The following is a 17278-nucleotide window of genomic DNA, read 5'->3' as shown; positions in this document are numbered from 1 at the left end:
TGGTTGCCTTAGGTGAACTTGTTAGAAGTTTATGAATCCTGGGGATGAATGAAATATAAGAATCAAGACAGTTATTTTCTAGTTAAAATAATTTACTGTTTGGTAGAAATAATCTATAAAGTGTAGGTACACAGTGTCTGGATTTCACCAGTAGTTCATTTATGTTCTGCTGCATTCTTGTTGGCCAAATCAAGAAGTTTAGAACTGAATTCATACCACATCTGCCCAATGGCCCGTGAATTTCTGCAGTTGTACTTTATTCATTAATTGAGACCATAATCCAGTGCTAGGAAAGAGATACATATAAAAAGAATTTACTAAATACCCATAAAATAGCCTTCCAGTAGAGAAAATGGACTTGAAATCTCTGTTGGTGTTTGGCTCACTCCTTTGAGTATGAAAGTGCATGCAGAACTGCACAAAATTGGAATTATTTTTCCTAATGCATCTGTGTGGGTGTTCTCAGTTTCCGTAGAGAAGAGGTTGTACATTCCCCGCTGTAACTCCATGTGTAATAAGTGGAATATGTAGTACAACTTGTTTGTGTCGGAATGAAGTAAAATTATACTGCGATATTCTTCTGTTTCTGGTAGTATAAGCTGCTCAGAATTCTCTTTTGCAATTATGTTGATTATTTCAGTTCTTTGGATGTCCTTGTGAGAGTGATACTCTGTTCTTCCCAGCTAAAATTATTTAGCTGATTCTTTCCTCAGTTAATGTAGGGGGAGAAAATCAATGGAAAAGATAATATTTTAGCATTAGTTGATCCTAGGGTCTTGTTTGATTCCAGCTAGCAGGCTAAGTAGCAAATGCTCTTAGCAATTGTTTCTCTTAGTGGAATTTTGAATGCACCAGGAGAAATCTTGATCCATGGAGACAGTACAGTAATTCACATTGACATATTTTCCCCATTTGCCACAGGGCAAGTGGAACTATTAATGCTCCTGTACAAAACCTTTTCCTCCTCTTCTCTGTTTTTAAGAGCAGAACAGAAACAGTGTTGATCGTCACAGTGGATTATATGTAAAAATTTTAGACTACCCTGCAGCCATCAAAGGGAAAAGGATTCAGAAAATTTATTATCAATGTTATCTTCGCTTTATTTCTCAAATAGAAATCCCTGTGCAATAAGTACATGTATTTATTTACATTGTGGGGTTTTGTAGTGTTTGGGAGGTTTCAGTGGTCGTTTTAAGCAAAAAGGCATCTCTGGGGTCAGGGAGCAGGCAGCAGTGATTGTAAAATAAGCTGTTTGAATACTGCATGCACACATGAACTGATTCTAACAGAAGAATCTTCTCTGAATCCATTCTGTGCCTCACAACGTACGGTCAGCGCCCAACGGAGACAGCCGTTCCAATCATGTATACACAAGGAAGAGTTGTTATCCATTGTAGTATTTTGCCTGCAGCTTTGAGAGACCCAATTTTATCTTCCCTTAAGCAGCAGAAACGATGTCAGCATCAGCGTGGTACTTCTTTTCTTTGGCTGTTTCAAGAACTGAGGAATTGAACTGTTTTGTAAAATGTGTATAAATTTAAGCAGTTTCACTCAGTGCAGTAAAACTGCTTTTGCAATTAGATTTAACCGTGAGTTCTTGAAAACCTGGTTGGTTAGATGTTCAGGAAGTAAGAGACAGTTGCAGTTGCCTGCTAATAATGCCAGAAATCACAATTACACTGTGAGGAGGAGTAATGATAGATGACCAAATATGCATCTTCTCAATGGCTGTCCTGTTGGCCATTATGTTACGAAAATCTGTGTGTGCTATTAGATTAAAAGTTGACTAGAACAAATTTCTACATGCATTAGCAAACAGTTTCTTTGGTGTCCTTTCCATCCTCCCCCCCCCCCCCCCCCCTTCCCCCTTTTGTTTTAGGAGAGCGCAGAGACTAGGCTTAGGTCAGAAATGAGATGAGTTTGATGACCTCAGCCTGTGGCCTCACAGACATCTGTCTACATCTCAAACCATCCATAGATTTTAGTACAATTGGAAATCCCTTGTCAGGAAAGATCCAGGAATAGACTGAGAAAACTTAACAGTGGTTGTGATTGTAAAAACCCTAGAAACAAACCAAAAAGGCATCCCTTCCCTCTCAGTTCGTGATACTTAGTGAAGGTTACAGTTGTAGTGCTTGAAAGGAAGAACATTCAGAATACTTACAGAACCAAGGTAGGGTGGAGTTCTATTCTCCTTGCACTATTTATTATCAACATGAATTATTGTTCATTCCTCTCTTGCGATAATGTTTGCTGATGTGGGTTTCTCTGTAATGTTAATCATATAGGTGCATTCTCTGGGAAAAAACACAAATAACCTTTCTGGGTCACGAGTCTCACAAACCACTTTAGCTGGAGATGAGCACAGTACAACAATCCACAAAGTATTCTCATTTGTTTCCAGGTCTTTCAGGAAAAGCTAATTAATTATTTATACACTATCTATATACATTTACTTATTATCCAACCCTAACTATTCTGTGATTCTATGATTATTACAGCTCAGTTGTCTTTTTAGCCTGCGCTAGTTAATTTAAAGTACATTTTTCCTAAGGTAACTTCTTCATCCCTGATACAACTTGCACGGTTCATAAGGCGTATTGAATCATTTTAATTAAGAACCTGATCTGTTTGCATGGGTGTATTTTCCTTTTTGTGGATGTCTGCTGAACTTTACTCTGCCCATAGTGATGTACAAGCCTGTACCGTGACCATTCTTTCAGATACATGAAGTAATACAAATTAATAAAAGATTATTCTGATATCAATGACTCTTCTGTTTGCCATAGGAATAAATAAGACCCAAATAAAAATTGAGAATTTGAAGCAAGGGAAAAAAAATTGTTGTTGGAAAAGGACCTGGGGATGCTGATTGACGGCTGGCTGAAGATGAGCTGGGGTGAGGCCATTGAATCCTGTGTTCAGTTCCAGGCCCCTCACTACAAGAGAGACATTGAGGTGCTGGAGTGGAGAGAAGCCAGCGGAGCTGGTGCAGGACCTTGAGCACAAATCTGATGAGGAACAGCTGAGGGATCTGGGGTTGTTCAGCCTGGGGAAAAGGAGGCTCAGGAGGGACCTTATCTCTGTCTCTAACTGCCTGACAGGAGGTTGTAGTGAGGTGGGGGTTGGCCTTTTCTCCCAAGTAGGAAGTGATAGGACAAGACGTAATGGCCTCAAGCTGCACCCGGGAAGTTTTAGATTGGATATTAGGAACAATTTCTTCCTCAAAAGGGTTGTCAGGAGTTGGAACAGGCTGCCCAGGGAAGTGGTGGAGTCATCGTCCCTGGAGGTATTTAAAAGATGTCTAGATGATGTCCTTAGTGGCATGGTTTAGTGGTGAACTTAGAAGTGCTGGGTTAATGGTTGGACTCGATAACCTTAAAGGTCTTTTCAATCTAAACAATTCTGTGATTCTGTGTCATAGCTCATGATGAGCTCTTTGTGGGCTTTCCACAAAGTCACCATGAATCACAAATACTGCACATGTATCAGCCTGACCACCTTGGCAACGCCTGCCTGGCATAAGAGTTACTATCTTTAAAATTGCACTGATGATTCTGCTGTCGAGAGTAGTGGTCCTTGTGAGATGATGGAGCTCCCAAGAGACAATTGTAGGACTGCAATTGTGCTGCACTGTGATACAAATTGAACAAAACATCTCTGTCAGATGGCATTTTCCTGGGTAGAGGAGTTGAACCATTCCAAAGGCGACAGTTTAGCAAACGTTTCCATGATACACATTCTCTCTGCAGCGTTTTCTTCATGCAATATTATAAGACTTCTGGAAAGTTTATCCAATAATCTTTAAATAATACAATCCTGTCATAAGGCACAGTGCTGCCTTAGTCTGTAAATCAGGGTATTTGCCAGTAAATACCAGTTCAAGTAGCAGTAAATCTGCTGATACCGATTATCACCTATTTGAATCGACTTTTCTTCTATAGTGAAATTGTATGTTGTATTTATATAAGTACTATGATCTGGCAATCTTTGCTAGGATAACAGTCTGCTTCTCTCTTTATATTTTACAGCAATATGAAGGGAGCTGTTTTAATATAGTTCAATACTTTTCATATCACTGTGTAAGTTGCCTCGTAAACCGATGTCCTTTTGGAATTTGAATTGTATCTCAGGAGCCTTGCAAAGGGATAAGGATTTCTTGCAGTTTACTTTTCAGCTATTGAGTTTTAAGCCTTGAGAATTGGAAGTAAAAAAGTTGCACAAGAGTCTGTTTTGGGTTTGTAAACGAAAAAAAGCTGTACCTCCCAATAAAATGTTTGTTAGAAAAGTACACACATGCTAGGAGAGGTATAGAATTATTAGTACGTTGCTAGATCTATAAGTAGAGAACATGAAATGTGTTTCTGTGGCTAATGGGTTATGTGTTTTACGCTTGAAACCTTGCTAGTTTCTTTTTACTGTTCGAAAATCATTGACCAGTCACTGTTATGGATTGCCTCGCCCATGTATTGTTCCATATGTTGTAACTATGCAATTGATTTTCACTGCCCATCTCTTTGCTACTGTTTTCCTCCACTCTTAATTTTCCTGTCTTTCTTAGAGTACAAAGGTCTGTTCATTGAGATTATTTCTGTTTTTACATATTCAATGGGACGGTTTTCTTATTTTGTTTACAAATGTCTGGATATACTGCTTTTAAAATGACATTAAAACGAGATAAAATATCCAGTTAGAGCTTACACTTTTCATTGTAGTCCATTAAATTCTCTAATAGTTATCTGGAGGCAGACTTTATTATGTTCAAACAACAGTGTTCAGGTTTTTTGATGTGCAGATGTTTTCTGTAGTTTGTTACACCTGCTGTGCAAAGTGTGAGCTACTGAAGGTGTCGGAAGTGCTTGACTGATGGTGTACAGATGCTGAGTAGTGTTATGGTGTGGTATTATCAGACTTTAATGGTATGTGGATGTGATCAGTCAGTGAAAAGCAAGGCGCTGCCAGAGAGATGGTGTGTGTCTCAGGAGCTGGCGTGATGCTTCACTAGAGGTCACTTTTTGCTCGATAATGAACGGTTCCCTTATCTTGGTACGAGGTGATAGTGGAGTTCTGGTAGTGCAGTATTTCATGAGGGTACAAAGAGTGTTCAGTTTGGAAGAGGATGAAATTCACGACTGATAACTTGTAATCATCCGAAGTAAATTTGACAAAACAAGAGAATTCATTTCATGTAAAAAATGTGTATAATCCAGTGCACGGTTGTGCTTAAAGTCCATGACAGCAAATAGACATTTTCAAGTAACAGGCGTCGTTTTACTTTTTGCATCCTTTTGTATCCTTGCTATTTGTTTCAGACCAATAAGCCTCATGGTTAGTTTGAGAAAAGTGTCTCTAGATAAATGCTTAGGAAGATGTTGTTTTGATTTCATACCTTTGTTTTTCCTGAAAGGGTCCTCAGTTTTGTGGTACGTGTTTCAAACAAGGCAATATGACGTTCTCTGTGCCGCCTAGTGCATGAATGACATTTGTAAGTGTGAATATAATTGTTTGGGAACTTTAAAATGATTTCTGATGCATCTGTAATTTTTTTCCTTGGCTACCTGTGCATCTTTGACAAAAAAAAAAGTGTGTTACAAGGGAACTGAAGAGGAGGTGGAGGATAATAGTGTGCAAATGACACTGAAGCACAGAGACCACTAACTTAGGGCCAGTCGAAATCGCTATGAACACGCAGCATCTCCTAGAGATGCCCTTGCTGCTGATTTATAATGGTGCCAGGTCCAAAATAACTAATGCCGTTTCTGAGCAGATAATCACCTCACGTTTGGAGTAACATGGCAAATCTGAACTGCTTATGGCTTCAAAGCTAGAGCAGAGACAAAGCTTGCAGCCTAAGCACCTCTCTCGTCTGGAAGTGTGGTAGGCAGGGTGCTGCCCTTGAATCCATGTAGGCCAAAGTACCTCTTGCACATCGTATCTGAATTTGATTTTCTACATCTGTTAAGTTTCTGAGCACACTGTCTAAGACTGAAGACATACCCACAATAGAAAGTTCACTAAGGACATGCACTGGTTCTCCTGAGGCTACTGGATGGTTAAGTATTCTCTGTATTGCCTATGAAATTACTACCACCGAACAGGTTACTGAATCTACTACAAGCTTGCAGGTTTTGATCCCTTCAGTTGGCCTTAATATGTAGATCTGCTTCTTTGCATACAGAATGCAGCATCACAAATAGAGTATCTGTTTCTCATTATAATTTTAAAGAGACAATCAGATGGCAGAACTCTTCTGTATGGGTCTGAGACAACTGCCCTTAACCATCTAAAATATAATACTTTGCTTCATGACCAGCCCCAGACTGATTTAAAACTTGAGAAGTAAATTACTACTCAGTAGTAATCTGCTACAATCCAGTTCTTTGAAAGTAAATGCACAATGTTGTTGTTCTGGTTCATTACGTTGAAAGTATATTGCACTATAATTGTTAATGGAATTTTTTAGTGTAATATATTCCAGATGCCTTCTTTAACACCCTGGGAGACAGCAGGATCACTGGTCTCACTCGCCCACTGTCCATAGAATTTTGTTGGTGGCTAAAGTTAAACTTTTAGGGACTGGTAGGAGCCTCAGTGCAGTATCTCTGCAACTTAGTTTGTATGGGCTCCAAAGTCTCAGACAGGTGAGAAGGAGAAAATCTTCCCCTGGGTTACTAAGCCACTTTTTGTTCTTTCATGTTAATTAGCTGTTCGTTCCTGGGAACACAGATTGCGCTCCTTCTCCTTTACCTCATCCAATGTCAAATCCCCAAAGAAGCCCTGCCAAGGGAGCGAGCCATATGGGGCAGGTTGCAGTTGTTCCTTCAGGTCTGGATTTATTCCACTGTGAACAGATGGACAATGGCTGACATCCACTAATGGTTCTCGATAGGCTTCTTCTGCTGTTCATCTCTGTCTTCCTTTTCTCTTCAGCCACAGCACAGACCTTCCTGGAAATGGTCTGTTAACTCCTGACTAGTCAGAAAATGATACCTCTCATTTAGCAATAACCAGAAAGTGCAAAGGATTTAATTCCACCCTGGTTCTTGTTTTTTTAGCACATGTATGAAGAGGGTGAGATCAAGAAGAAAATCCCTTCGTCACTTAATACAGATAACATCAGAGGAGAGAAGGGTTTTGTGTTCACTGGTTTGAAGGGAATTTGTTCTTCCATTCATTTAGCATGCTGCAAAGCTTTTTCACTTCTGTACGGCTGGTATTTCCAGCACAGAGCTAGTATAGCCATTCCATTTTGAGAAGGGAGCAATGCACATTTGGCATTTCAAAAATGACTGAATGTCTGACACAGCTGAACTTCTTGTTCATTAAGCAGAACTTTAAGCTATGACTGATTCTTCAGCAGACTTTCGTTTTAACGGTAGATGAAGGTCCTCTATTTTATTTCACACTTGCAGTTACTACCATTTCTTAAAGATGAAGTGTCTCCAATTATTCTTTTTTCCATTTCCCCCTCACAACCTGCTGAAGATGTTTCTGCAAAATAGCTTTCTCTTTTACATCACCCAGAAAGCCTTAACTTCCTACAGCAGGAAGTTTCACACAGAGGAAGTTACACCTAGAAAAAAACAAAAAGCAGCTGTAATTAAAACATGCAATTGCAACGTGAAAGTAGACTGATGTCTGTGTGTGTGTTTCATAAACAAATGCTTTTCAGGATCTGAGTGAAAGAAGTAAGGAAACATTTAAATCCAAAGTCTTCTTTCCAGATTTTTAATAAATTGAATTGAGGTATTTTTATTAGACATTTTATAGATCTCTTTTTAGGATAAAGTTTAAGTGTTGGTTCTGCTTTATCCAACCATTGTTTTGTTCTGACACAAATCCGTTTTAGGATCTCCTAATAGCATCTCCAGGATTTACTGTTGACAAAAGTTCAGATATTGCATTGAAATATAATCTTGTTTTTTGATTAAAAATGCATAAAGGTTTTAAAACGATGGTTTTAGAAACTGTTATGATGGATGACGCATGTTTGATAATGAAGCAAAAACATGCCTCAAAGAGCCAGCATGCGCAGCTGTGGCAAACTAAAGAAAATCTGTAAGTACACAATCACAGTATCTAGAAGTAAAAATATTGTCAAACCTCATTATTCACTTCAGAGTGCATTCGACATGTATCTTTGCTCCTTGCTTAGACACTGCAACAGTAAAACTTCCTCTTTCAGTATCTTCAAAGCCACATCTGCTAAAGATATAGTACCCTAATGTATCTAATTTGTGAAAGCCCAAGGTCATGCCCTTATGCTTAGACATTCTGGGGGGAATAAAACTTGTACTTAAATTATACATATGGCTGTTAACAGATACACTTAAAACAATGTATTTACTCTTCAGCACATGTGCTCCTCCAGCTGACTCTTAGGAAGCCAAGAAACAGTTTGGGGGCTTCAAAAAACGCCGTAATCCTTAGCGCAAAACACACAAGACACTCAGCTGTGTCACATTGCTGTTAAAAAATAAAATTAGCTGCAGTGACAGCAGTGCCAAAATGTGGTAAAAGGATGGGGAGTGTTAGGCTTTGTGGAAGATTTACTTATGTTATAGCTGTACAAGCCATGGTCTAAACGATGTGAAGATCAGTGAATGTTTGGTGACCTGGAGGCAAGCTGGAGAACATAGGAAGTAAAATGGATGGGGCAGAGGAAAGCTTGGCTGGAGTCCTCTGGTGTGCTCCTGGATTTCCCCATGTCCAGTTGAAAACTAGGCCACTGACAGCCGTGCAGGAGAGGACTGAACTGTAGGTGAAAGCAAGCTTGATTTTCTTAAACATAAAGAGCATTGCATTGTGTTCTGAAGGAAAATGTCAATTGCTGCTGGGTTACTTCATTCTCTTTTTCCATCCTGAGAGTCTCTAAAGTTCATTCTCTAGAGCAGGTGCCTTGTGGCAGCTGTCAGAGAAGGGTGGAGAGACCTTTCCATAGGGGAGACAGGGTCAGATAACCTCTCTCCTTCAGCGGGTGCAAATCAGCTCTCTGCTACTGAAAGTAGTGCAGTCAGATGAGGATCCAGCCCATGATGTTTTCACAGGAAAGATGAGTTTGTGATGCATGCATGTGTGCTGAGAGGGAAGCAAGTCCGGCACTACCTCCAGTGTGCATATTTGTTAAGTCTATGTACAATCAGAAAGGAAAAAGAGCAAGCATATGAATCCCTTCATGAAGTAGCGTGGAGAATACCAAACTGCAGTATTAATAACCTCCTGTTACTGAATACTCCATCTGTTCATCATGCCAACTTATCCTCACTTAGAGCACTCCCCTTGTCATAATATTTTGTACCACACTCCCCTCCCTCCTCGAGGCAGCAGTTCCAGTTTAGAACTAAACATTTGCCCAGTCATGTAACCCCACCGAGGACATGGTCTTGTTGCCTCTATCTGCTTATGTTTCTCTATAAAAGAAATGTAACTGAACTCTTCATTCCAATGCTGAGTTTTCATTTTCTACTATTAGGTTGTTGTTTGTTTTTTTTTTTTCCCCAGAGATACTTCCATATCCATATTGGTATTCACAGACGTTTCATTTGCAGTTTGAGTGTGTTCTACACCTAATGCTCATTCCTGCTGATACTTTGCCACATGGCAACTTCAGCAGTGAAGAAAAAAAACACCCCATGATTTTCTCCTTACAGCTTTGATATGTATGTATTTTTATATTTGCTAACATCTATAAATGGCAATAAAGTGGTTAACCACTTTAAAGTGATTAAAACCAAATTTGTTTATTTATACAACCCCCACATGAGGCGCTTGGCTAGATGCTGCCCTAGTGATGCACAGTGAGAATCTTGAGAAACTGTGTTGTTTGAGGGATGTCTGAGACGTCTGCACGGAGCCACAAAAGGCTTTCCCATGAAAGCAGGAGGAAAATGAAGTTAAATCAGAGGCTGCAAAAAACTGGTCTTGGGAGTTACCTCTTGATTCTGCTGAATAACCCCATGAAATGGACAGTAACTGGAGAATGATGGGGAAAAACAAGTTATTAGGGAGCTGGGCGAGGTTGCTAAAGGCTGCCTATGAGCTAAAATCCTTTACTTGTGCCCTGGATTCCAGAAATCCACACAATGTGGGAGGCTGAAACCATACTTTATATATAACCTTTGGGTTCAAATATTCCCCTCTCAAACAAACAAGCAAAGAAAATCCCTCCAAAAAGCACAGGAAAATTTATATAAGAAGCACAGGAGAGATTATCTGCTCCCTAGTATAGAGCATGTCACTTATCAAAGTGAATTGCTAATGTTTGCTGCCTGAGAGTCCCTATAATTATTTGTATTCTCTAATACACTTCTCACCTATATTTGAAGTGTTGCAATCCTGCAGAATTAGGAAAACCCCTTAAATCTTCATCTCTACCCCTCCCTTTCTGTGTGCTTCTTATGTTTAAACATCACCCACGGTCCCGGAGTGCAGCGTCGGCAGAATTAACTCTCAGATCACCCACAAAGTGATTAAAACCGTGCGAGAGGAGGCACTGAGAGTTTGCGCAGGGATCTTGGCTTGGCATGGCATGAGGCGGCGGGACGGACAGATGTACACCGGGACAGATGTACACCGAGCTCGCTGCCCCTCGGCCAGGACCCCCCAAACTCCGGCTCAGTGGCCGGCTTGCCCTCTCCTCCAGGCCGGTAAGAGCTTTATTTCCCTCTGCATCACCGCTGAGCTCGGAAAATAATAGTAATATTTTTATCAGAGGCTGGCCTGTCGTGGCCATCGCCAATCATTATCGGGGGGGTATCAGGCCCCTTGGCACCCCTGAGGTACTGCTGTGGAGGGCAGGCGTTGGGGCCGTTTGCGGCGTGACCGCTGATAGAAACAGAGCGTTTTATTACTGGATAAAGCAAAAAAAAAAAGAAAAAAAAAGGTGTTTTCGCTCGCCGGTTTCGCCTGCGGGGAGAGGACGGAGCGAGCGAACACCCTGTGTGCGTCCAGCCGCGGCTCCGCTGCGGGGAGGGGACGGTGGTGGCTGTGCGAGAGGTGGAGGAGTTTCCCGGCTGGCCGGACCAGGAGCTGTGGGCGCTGAGCAGCGGGGCAGGACGGCGGCGCGGCACGGTACGGCACGGTACGGTACAGAGCGCGGCCATGGCGGCGGAGCGGCCCCGCCACCCTCACCCGGGCGGGGCGAGGCGGGGCCGCGTCAGCTGACACAGCCGGGCGCGGGGGCGCCGCCGCGCTGACTGCGGTTGTCGTCCGCCGCCGGCGCCGCTGTTGGGGCGAGTTGGCGAATGGCGGGCTCTCGGGGGCACCCCCGTGTGGTAGCTCGGAGCGGGGGAAGGCGGAGGGGGCGTCGCTGGGGTTTGGGTCAGTGACTCCTGGTTTTGACCCAAATCTCAGTGTCGGTTCCATTTTGGGCAGCGCAGAGGTGGACTGGTGGATTTGTGCTTTTTTTCCTGTCAGTGCATGCGGGCTCCTGAGCCCCGGGTCCACAGCAGCGGCCGCTCCTCTGGTGGCTCATCACCCACCTTCCATCTCCTCAGAAGGGCGCCTGTAGGCTCCAGCTGCCTCCTCTGAGGGTCCACCCTGCGCTGGGTGTTGGTCTGTGGCACAATTAGCATAAATATGGTGTTAATTGCGATTAATTTGGTACTGCTGCATGGTACCGTGGCAGCAGAATGGGCCCTTTCTGTAGCTGGTGGTTTCTGAGGGAGCAGGTACAGGAGCTCATCCTGGGGACACAAAAATGGGAGAAGGGATGGGAGCTGTATGGGGATGCCCGGGGTTCACTGTGATGGCCTCAGAGCAGCAATGAAGCAAAGAGGACATAGCCGGGTAGTAAAGCAGCGGAGCTTCGTCATTTACGCACCAAGGGTGAGGGTTGAAGAGGGTTTGGTGCAAGTTTCCCCACACTTTGGGTTTAGTGGGAACGTGTGAGGGTATCCCCATTGGGAAAGAACATCAGAATGGGGCTTGGAGCAACCTGCTCTAGTGGAAGGTGTCGCTGCCCATGGCAGGGGCTTGGGACTGGATGAGCTTTAAGGTCCCTTCAACCCAAACCATTCCATGATCCTGTGATGATTTTTGCCGCTTTTCATCTAAACCTGGCCCCGCTGGCGGCAGTGCCTACCCCAGCCCTGCTGCTTCCCTGTGGGATCACAGGGATGGTTTGGGGCCGTGGGCCCGGCACAGGGGCTCCGGCTGGAGGCACTAATCCCCGTTTACACTCACTAGGAGCAAAATTGGAGTGTTCTGATTTTAGAGAGTTGGTTTTTCTGTGTGTGTGTTTAAAAAATTAACAGAAGCAAGAAAAGGGAGAAAAGCCTTAGACAAGTCACAAAAAACAGCGAAGCACCAGAAGCGCACATCTTTTGGGATGCCAGGCAGGATGTCAAATGCAGGTGATCTTCCCACCTTGTGGAAGTTTAATGGAAACAAAACCCCAAACCGGCCGCATTATGTCCTAAAAGCAACCGGGAGTTTTCGCTGCGCCGAGCGAACGAAGCGGGACTCTGGGGCGCCCGCCCCGCTCTCATTCTGTCTCCGATGCCTGCCTAGAACCAAGAGATCGAGCCCGCGGAGAAGAAGGAGGAGGAGGAGGTGGCGGCGGTCGCTCCCCGCCCTGAGGGCGGGCGGGCAGCGCGGGCGCGCGCGGGCGGGCATGCGCGCGGCGGCGGTGGCGGTGGCGCGCGCGCGCCTCAGCGCCTCAGTGGAGGGGTCGCCCGCGGAGCAGCCGCCATATGCCGCGGCGGGCCGCGCTTCCATCGCCAGCCTCGGCGTCGTGGAGCGGCGGTGCCCCTCCGGCCTCCTCCCCGCGGCGGGCGCGGACGTAGCGCTTCAATGGGAAGTTCTCACTTACTAAACAAGGGCTTGCCTCTAGGTAACCGAGCTCGCGGCGCGGCGGCCTGGTCGCGGCGGTGGGGATGGGAATGGGGGAGTGGGGAGATGTAAGGCGGCGATCGGCCCCCGCCGCTACCGGCAGCAGTGGTAGCAGCAGCAGCAGCAGCACTGGGCTTTGTGTGCCCGGCCCCGGCGGGAGCGGGGCTCCCCTGACGGCCGCATCGCCGGCGCAACTTTGCCCTGGGAGCTGCTGGCGGTCGCTGGGGTGTTTGAATAAAAGCATAAAGAGGAATAAAAATTAGAGGCGAAGAGGGGGGCGCAGCCCAGCGACTGGAATTCGGCTGCAAGGATAATTCCTCCTTCAATAAAAAAGTGAAACGGCGCTAAAACTGCATCAGGAATGTGAATTTAGGGGCTCTTCCCCACCCCGGTCCCGTTCGCTCTTGGGCTGAGCGGTGCTCTGGCTTTTAGCTGCAGAGAAATGCTGGTAAAGTGCCACGGAGGGGGGAAAAAAAGCTGTGCTAATATTTCAATAAACAGGAAGTTTAAAAGCGGCGTCTTATTGCTGTAAAAAGTGCTTAAGGCCTGGCTGTTGAAATGATTTTGCTAAATCTGCGGACGGGTTATGTATCAGAGAGGTAAGGCTCTCCTTGTGAATTTGGTTTTATGTTCTTTCTTTTTCCTTTCTTTTAACCGTGTGCTAGCAAATGCATTTGTGGATTGCTGCTGGTTTTTAAGGTAACATGAATAATATGCATGGGGTGATGTTACAGGTATGCCTCTAGAATCGCTTAGTGTAAATTGTCATGTTAATCCGAAGGTGCTTATTTTTTTGTTGTTCCCCCAGACATAAGGAGACAGAATGTCGATTGTGTTTATAAACATGATCATTTGTAAGCAAATGATACCAAGAAGAAGGCTGCAAAGCAGAGAATAAGCCTGTTTGCCATGTAGATGCGAGTCAGGCTGCTCTGCTGCTTTGTTTTTCTCTAAAATAATTAAATTCCAAAGTCAGGATTTCAGTCATAGTGCCCATCTGGGCAGAATAATGTCAGAAAACACTGTTATTGGGGGTGTTGTTTTAAGATTTCACCTGTTGTAACTTAATTTAACAATTTAATATCCCCTTATATTTTAATAACTGTTGTCCTTAGCAGGAAGAATGTTTGCTTTTAGACCATGACGGAGCAGCTAAAGATAATCATCCCTTTAGCCTCGTTGAAAATAATGAGGCCTAATAAACTGAAGTGAATGTCTACTTCTTTTCCCAGAAAATGAAAATTAACTATCATATTTGCCATGCACATACGTGTTTCAAGAGCAGCGCACTGATTCCTTCTCCTGGGTCTTACGAGATGTAAATGTTCTTATTTAGCATTCGAGCCCCTTGGCAAGTAGCATGATGCCCTTATTAAAATATTTGAAACCTCATTATTGTGTCCCACTAGGAGGGGAACAAGAAAATACAAGGAAAAATGAAATATATTTAAATAATTTCTGTTGTAGATTGAAAGCCCATTGAGTAATGCTTGAAAAATCTATATATTTTATACATCAAAAGGGTTAAAATGCGCACTATAAAGTAGACCATGCTAGTAGAGAGATAATTGTCCAGTGCATCTCTTTGTTCTGTGTTCTTATCTCTTTTATCTATTTTTAGCCATGTGTTGGTGAAGCAGGCATGTGAAATTAGCAGCCCAAGCTGCTAACTTTAGTATCATCTATGACATTGCTTTTAATCGACCCCAAAGGCAGCAAGATTTCAGTATTGGGATTCCTTAACGTTTGTCAGATAATACCCTCTTTGGTTTATTATGCAGACCATCTTGAGAGTAAGCCAGGGACAGGATACTGTGTCCAGTTGTAATTCACTAGTGTTTCTCAAATCAAAATGAAACAACCAACCCTCTGCCCCCAACCTGCCATGGTTTTCCAGTCTTAACAAGAAATAGATGTTTACGGGGTGTCTGTGATTCATAAACCAATGAGCGAAAATGAGAAGGTTCAGCTGTTCCTTCATTTTTGTCGTTAATATGAGAACATTTGGGATGTGAATGGAGTTTCTCTGCATTTGTTTGATGGCATTGAGGGCATGAATTGGTGCAGAGTCAGTAGCATGTTCTCTGTCCTTCTGCAAACATCCCCTAACTCCCCAAATTAATGTAGATCCTCTATTTCTTCATCAAGGGATGAGTTATTTGCCAGTTCAGTAATGGAATAAAATAGTAAAAATCCCAGGATTTGCTATAGTCGTGCTCAGTAGAAGGGTTTAGTCAATGAAACTGCTGTTTTGAAATGAAACTACTACAGTCACCTCTGTGAATTTTTCAGTTCAGTTGTCATATGTAGTTAAGGAGTAGCAGACGCAGGCAGCTTTTGAGCACAAGTATACTACATGTAATAACCTCCTCATCGTAAATATTGTACATGCTCTGATCCTTTATCATCATGTGGAGTTCCTGATAGCGTGACAAAACAAATTACAAGTGCCCCTACATTTGTCAGTTTGGTTAGCTCTTGACTTGTCCTTATGCATAATAAAGATAAATAGCATCTGCCCTTTGTTAAAAATGTGTGGCGATGCTTGAATTTACTAATCTCTCTGGTTCTAAGAGTTATTGTTTTATTTACAATGTAAACAGACTGAGCAGTACTTGGCCAAAAGTGTGATCCCAGAGATTAGCATTGGGCTGGATACTGCAAAGTGTTATCATACAGATGCAGCAGTGCACTCGCCAACGTGTTGAAACATAAAGTCAGTCCCTTTGTATCATAAGAACATCTACTGTGGGTTGGTGGCTAGTCTGGATAGTCCCATTTGGGGAGAAAAGTGACATTAGCCCAGAGTAGCAGTTCACATAAGCACCATAAGAATGGAGTTAAAGAAAAAAAATAAAAGCCTATTTTACCAGTAAACAGTTTGAACAGCAGATAAGTGTGTGGAAAGGCGCAGATTTAAATGACTCCTAAGTAAAGACGCTGAGAAGCAACATAATCTTTAATTTGTTAATTAATACATGTGAAATACAACCCTCGAAACCATGCAAATATTGTGGACTGCAATTGCTTGTTGCCATTTTGTCTTTCCTAACCTGCCATGCCTTTGTAATAACTATGTTTCTTGAGGCTTATCTGCAGGGCTTGGCTACTTGTGTGTTAGAGACCTGCCTTTAAGAGTGGTATTTAGGTTTTCACCTCCCAGGCCAGCTGGGAACATTGATGAGGTGATACTCTCCAGCATGTGTCAAGCTTTCAAATCCCATAGCAGTTGGCAGTATATAGCAACACAGCAGCCTCATCTGAGGCTCCCTAACCTTCTGGCCCCATAATTATTTATTTAGTGAGAGAGTAGAGATGGAGTTACACTTTTAATACATGTCCTAAAATTTAAGGTGAGGATAAAAGTTGTAGTACATGGCCCTTTAGCCTTAGTTCCTCTGCCACACGTGCTTTCTCATTCCCAGACAGCATAACAGTGGATTTACAATTCGGGAAGGCAGAAGTTCCCAGCTGTGTTTTTTGGGTCTCTTTTCTCCTCTACTGCCTTGAGAGGAGACATGATGATTCATTTATATCTGTGTATTGATCAGGAAAAGATAGGGAACATACATCGCAGATAAATCTAGAATTAACATTTCCTGCTGCAATACAACCCTTTGCCCCCTCACTAGTATTCATCTGGGAGATCTGGGAGAAGTGTAGCAGCGCTTCCAGTTGTGGTGGGCATTTCAGGATCTCTGAGCTGTGGTTATGATAGGATCTTTTCCAATGCACAGTAATCCTCAGCCCATCTCCCCAAGTGATTAATGTGCTCAGAAGTGTTTTGGGAATCTGGTAGCATCAAAGTGTTGGCTGGCTGAAACTGATGTATGCCCTTATGCAATGGTATTGCAGGGAGAGGGAAGGGGATTAAGTGTCTCAAATGGTTTATGATGTGAAAAAGGGTGCTGGGAATCCCTGGATTAGACTTTCTTTAGGTGCTTGTGGGACCTCATCCTTTGATGTTTGGCCTCGGTTTGATGGTTGAAATGAGTAAAAACCTTCACATTGGTTTTGAACCTGAGTGGTCCTGTTCCTTGAGGAATGTGAGGAAGTCCCTGGACTTGTCTAATGTGTGCTGCCTCGTAGCTGCTGTCTGCGTCCTCCCGGCTGGGGACAGGGAGTATCTGGAGCACAAAGTGTCTCAGCCGCACCCTCAGGCTCTCCCTGCCAGCAGCGCTGGAGCTGGCTTAGCTGGCAGAGGGACAATGACGCAAAGCCAGGCCTTCACCTCTTTAGTGCTGCAAAAGTAATGAAATAATAATGGGAAAAAAAGTTCACATGGTAAAATTCCAAATAAAAAAGAAATCACTCAAAAGAAACCTCTCCTGAAAAACCTGTGTATTAGATGAATAGGTTAATTATTTTTTGATGTGCAAAACGTAACGTGCTTGTGTTTGCTATAGCAGAACAAGAATTTAATTTTTGAGGAAGACGATTATAAATT

At 43.2% G+C, this 17278-nt stretch overlaps 1 protein-coding gene and 1 long non-coding RNA gene across 9 annotated transcripts in view; one reads left to right on the top strand and one right to left on the bottom strand.

Annotated features, from left to right (window-relative positions):
- LOC133276290 (uncharacterized) overlaps positions 1 to 17278 on the bottom strand; it is a 380765-nt gene that overhangs the window by 290624 nt on the left and 72863 nt on the right. The window lies entirely within an intron of this gene.
- The window catches only part of CTBP1 (C-terminal binding protein 1), a 249873-nt gene that overhangs the window by 166185 nt on the left and 66410 nt on the right, over positions 1 to 17278 (top strand). For 3 of the 8 annotated variants that reach the window (XM_061466813.1, XM_061466830.1, XM_061466846.1), the window contains exon 1: positions 12637 to 12832. The exons of 4 other annotated variants lie outside the window; for them this stretch is intronic. In XM_061466813.1, the coding sequence (XP_061322797.1) occupies positions 12793 to 12832 (40 nt within the window). In that variant the 5' untranslated portion in view covers positions 12637 to 12792. Of the gene's footprint in view, positions 1 to 12636; positions 12833 to 13144; positions 13431 to 17278 lie in introns of those variants that run through there. One more of the 8 variants, XM_061466820.1, reaches the window with a different exon arrangement.

The sequence above is a fragment of the Pezoporus flaviventris genome, unplaced genomic scaffold (genome assembly GCF_033815535.1).
Source record: "Pezoporus flaviventris isolate CSIRO_AGI_PZ_B2104156 unplaced genomic scaffold, CSIRO_AGI_Pfla_v1 ptg000002l, whole genome shotgun sequence".
NCBI classification, from domain to species: Eukaryota; Metazoa; Chordata; class Aves; order Psittaciformes; family Psittacidae; genus Pezoporus; species Pezoporus flaviventris.
Note: the sequence above shows the minus strand (reverse complement) of the source record. Positions and strands in the feature narration are given on the sequence as shown.